This window comes from Nicotiana tomentosiformis, chromosome 2, assembly GCF_000390325.3.
Source record: "Nicotiana tomentosiformis chromosome 2, ASM39032v3, whole genome shotgun sequence".
NCBI lineage: Eukaryota > Viridiplantae > Streptophyta > Magnoliopsida > Solanales > Solanaceae > Nicotiana > Nicotiana tomentosiformis.
The window spans coordinates 66,401,906-66,406,142 of record NC_090813.1 but is presented as its reverse complement, the minus strand read 5'-3'; the positions used below and the strand labels follow the sequence as shown (position 1 = coordinate 66,406,142).

General features: G+C 42.2%; 1 protein-coding gene across 1 annotated transcript; it reads right to left on the bottom strand.

The window, feature by feature from the left end:
- Positions 1-2,831: 2,831 nt before the first annotated feature.
- Positions 2,832-3,788, bottom strand: LOC138904965 (uncharacterized). The gene is made up of 2 exons (XM_070193461.1): positions 3,509-3,788; positions 2,832-3,421 (listed from the first exon to the last, which is right to left on the bottom strand). The coding sequence occupies exons 1-2, from the start codon at positions 3,786-3,788 to the stop codon at positions 2,832-2,834; spliced, it is 870 nt and encodes a 289-aa protein (XP_070049562.1).
- Between the last annotated feature and the right edge of the window lie 449 nt (positions 3,789-4,237).

Sequence of the window (4,237 nt, the reverse complement as noted above, 5' to 3'; positions counted from 1 at the left end):
GGAGCGAAGATTGCTCCCGTTTGAAGAATGGTTACTTCCTGGATTACCTGCAAAACTTAAAACACAATGCATGCAAATATATATGGGTTATTGAGAGAATTTAAACATGATGAAAATTCTATTTGGACCATGAAGGTTGTCTTTGGATGGTCAGGATTATGTCCTTGGACCATGGAGCCCCGGGTCATGAATCATGCGATAAGGGATTCGCAGGCCATGAAATGATGTCCTCGGGCCATGAGGATGGTTCCTCCGGACGATGATGCCTTTGAATAATGATGTGCAATATTGAGAGATCCTTAGGCCATGGCATGGTGTCCCCCGGCTATAAGGATAATGCCTTCAGACTATGACGCCTTTGGACAAGACGGCTATGTTTCAGCCCATGAAATGCAAAAATATGACGCTTGGTCACATGCGAATATGAGACAAGACAAGGCTTAGTCTTGTGTAAGATTAGGGCAGTGCTTAGCCCTAGGTGAACAGAGGGATAGTGCTAAGTTGTAGGTAGCGTAGTGGAGACAGTATTTAATCTTATGCAAGGAAAGGCAATATTTAGTCTAATGCAAGAGGAGGAGACAATGCTTAGTCTCATGGAGACAGGGAGGCAATGCTTAGACTCATGACAAAAGGGAAGACAATGCTTAGTCTCATGGAATTAGGGAGGCAATTCTTAGCCTCATTCAAGAAGAGAAGACAATGCTTAGTCTCATGCAAAGGGGAGACAATGCTTATGCAATTAGGGGAGACAATGCTTAGAATCATGGAGACAGGGAGGCAATGCTTAATCTCATGCAAAGAGGGAGGCAATTCTTAGCCTCATGTAAATAAGGGGAGATAGTGCTTAGTCTCATGCAATTAGGGAGGCAATGCTTAGCCTTATGCAAGAAGAGGAGACAATGCTTAGTCTCATGCAAATGAGGGAAACCATGCTTAGTCTCATGCAAGGAAAGGTAATGCTTAGCCTTATGCAATTAGGAAGGCAGTGCTTAGCCTCATGCAGGAAGAGAAGACAATGCTTAGTCTCATGCAGTTAAGATGAGATAATGCTTAGTCTCATGCAAATGAGGGAAACCATGCTTAGTCTCATGCAAGGAAAGGCAATGCTTAGCCTTATGCAATTAGGGAGGCGATGCTTAGCCTCATGAAAGAAGAGGAGACAATACTTAGTCTCATGCAGGGAAAGACAGTGTTTAGCCTTATGCAAGAAAACCGATGAGTGACAGTGAGAAAGTAAAGTATTTCTTAGCTGGAAGTGTTTGCGTTTGGTAAATTGTTGTCTTGAAGGTAGTAATTTGATGTATTTGCGGGTATTATTGTCTTATCGTGCCTGCATCCAAAGAAAAATTATGAGTTTTGTGGGGGAAGATTGGTTTGCGCTTTTGTCTTCTGTTTTGCCTTTGCTCTTGTCTTGAGGTCCTGTTTGAGTTACCCTGGGTAGCATCTGGCTGTCATAGAAATAAAGTTTTCGAAAAATATGCATGCATTTGATAAATATAGTTATTTGAAATGTAGTAGTATGCGATTTCAAATAATTTAGATGAACCGGTAACTGTGACATATTTTAGAGACATTGCAACCTCCTTGCTTTAGAATTTTGAGGGTTGCCCTCAAAATTCTGCCCCAGTTTAAATGTAATACTTTGGTTGTTCCGTGTATGACGATGTCGGCTGAACTTGCTTTAGAATTTTGAGGGTCCTCCTCAAAAATCTGCCCTAGTTCTCTGATCATGGCAAAATGAAGATTTTATTAAGATGTGACCGAACCCACAGGGCTGCCTACGTTTCCCTCTTAAACGGGAATCAGGTCAAGCGTAGTTCAGTTACCTAAGCATAGTATCTCTTGACTGCATCTGAGTTGATAGGTTTTTGCCAAATTTCTCTGTCCATTTCTGCAAGTATAAGTGCCCTTCCTGTTAATACTCGATGAACCATGTAGGGACCTTTCCAGTTAGGTGAAAACTTCTCTTTAGATTCATCTTTATGCGGGAAAATTCGCTTTAGCACTAGTTGTCCCGGTGTGAATTGCCTTGGTCTGACCCTTTTGTTGAAAGCTCTTGCCATTTTGTTTTGGTAGAGTTGACCGTGACATACTGCACTCATTCTTTTTCCATCAATGAGGGCCAGTTGCTCATATCGGCTCTGTACCTATTCTGCGTCACTGAGCTCGGCTTCTTGTATCATTCTCAGAGAAGGGATTTATACTTCGGCAGGGATAACCACTTCAGTACTGTAAACCAATAAATAAGGAGTTGCCCCAGTTGATGTGCGAACCGTGGTACGAATCCAAGCAAAGCAAACAGTAGCTTCTCGTACCATTGTTTGTAATTATCTACCATATTTCTCAGTATCTTCTTGATGGTTTTGCTGGCGGCTTCTATAGCTCTATTCATTTGCGGCATGTATGCTGTGGAAATCTTATGCTTGATCTTGAAAGTTTCACACATGGCCTTCATCGGATCACTGTTGAGATTGAAGGCATTGTCGGTGATGATTGACTCTAGTACTCCGAACCGACAAATAATGCAATCCCAAACAAAGTCTGCGACGACCTTCTTAGTTACAGCTTTGTAAGTTGCAGCTTCAACCCATTTTGTGAAATAGTCTATTGCTACTAGAATAAATCTATGCTCATTTGAAGCAGCGAGTTCGATTGGACCGATGGCATCCATACTCCAAGCGGAGAAAGGCCATGGTGCACTTGTTGCATTGAGTTGATTGGGTGGCACTCGTATCATGTCAGCATGTATCTGGCATTGGTGACACTTCTGGACATACCTGATGCAGTCTGTATCCATGGTCATCCAAAAATACCCTGCTCTTAGTATTTCCTTAGCTAAGACAAAACCATTCATGTGCAGCCCGCAAGTTCCGGCATGTATTCTCGAGCAATTTGGATGCTTCCTTGGAATCGACACACCATAATAACCCCAGGTCAGGAGTCCTTCTGTATAGAATCCCTCCGCTTTGAAAGAAGTGGTTGGCTAACCTTCGGAGTGTGTGTTTCTGAGTATGAGTTGCGTGCTCCGGATATTCTCCTTTTGCCAAGTATTCTTTGATGTCATGGAACCATGGATTTCCATCACTTTCTTCTTCAACATGAGCACAATAAGTTGGTTGCTTATGAATTCCTATTGGGATAGGGTCGATAAAATTCTTGTATGGGTGCTGTATCATTGAAGATAGAGTGGCCAATGCATATGCGAACTCATTCTGAATCCTCGGAACATATTTGAATTCTATCTTCGTGAACCTCTTGATCAGCTCTTGCACACAGTACAAATATGGTAATATCTTAGTGTTCTTCGTGGCCCACTCTCCTGAAACTTGATGTACTAAGAGATCGGAATCTCCAATCACCAACAACTCCTGAACGTTCATGTCAATGGCCAACCTGAGTCTCAAGATGCAAGCCTCATATTCTGCCATATTGTTGGTACATGGAAACCTGAGTTTTGCGGATACCGGATAGTGTTGGCCGGTTTCTGATACTAAGACAACTCCAATACCTACTCCTTTGAAGTTTGCGGCTCCGTCAAAGAACATCCTCCAACCATTGTATGGTTCAGTGATGTCTTCTCCCACAAATGATACTTCTTTGGGAAAATACGTTTTTAATGGTTCGTATTCTCCGTCTACAGGATTTTCTGCCCAATGATCTGCCAATGCTTGCCGTTTGGCTGCCTTCTGAGTTACATAGATGATGTCGAACTCACTCAGCAATATTTTCCATTTCGCCAACTTTTCGGTAGGCATGGGTTTCTGGAAGATATATTTCAACGGGTCCATTTTTATATGAGATATGTGGTATAAGCATAGAAGTAGTGCCTCAACTTTTGCGCTATCCATGTCAAAGCACAGCAGGTGCGCTCCAGCAAAGAGTACCATGCTTCATAGGGTGTGAATTTTTTACTCAGATAATATATGGCATGCTCCTTTCTTCCTGTCTCATCGTGTTGTCCCAGAACACAACCAAAAGCCCCATCTAGTACGGATAAATAAAGCAGCAAAGGTCTCCCTAGTTCTAGTGGGACCAGAACAGGTGGTTTAGATAAATATTCCTTGATTTTGTCGAAGGCTTTCTGGCATTCTTTAGTCCAACTCGTTGTGGCATCTTTCTTCAACATTTTGAAAATTGGTTCACAGGTCATAATTGATTGTGCTATGAAACAACTGATATAGTTGAGACGCCCTAAGAAACTCATCACATCTTTCTTGTTCTTTGGAGGTGGCAAGTC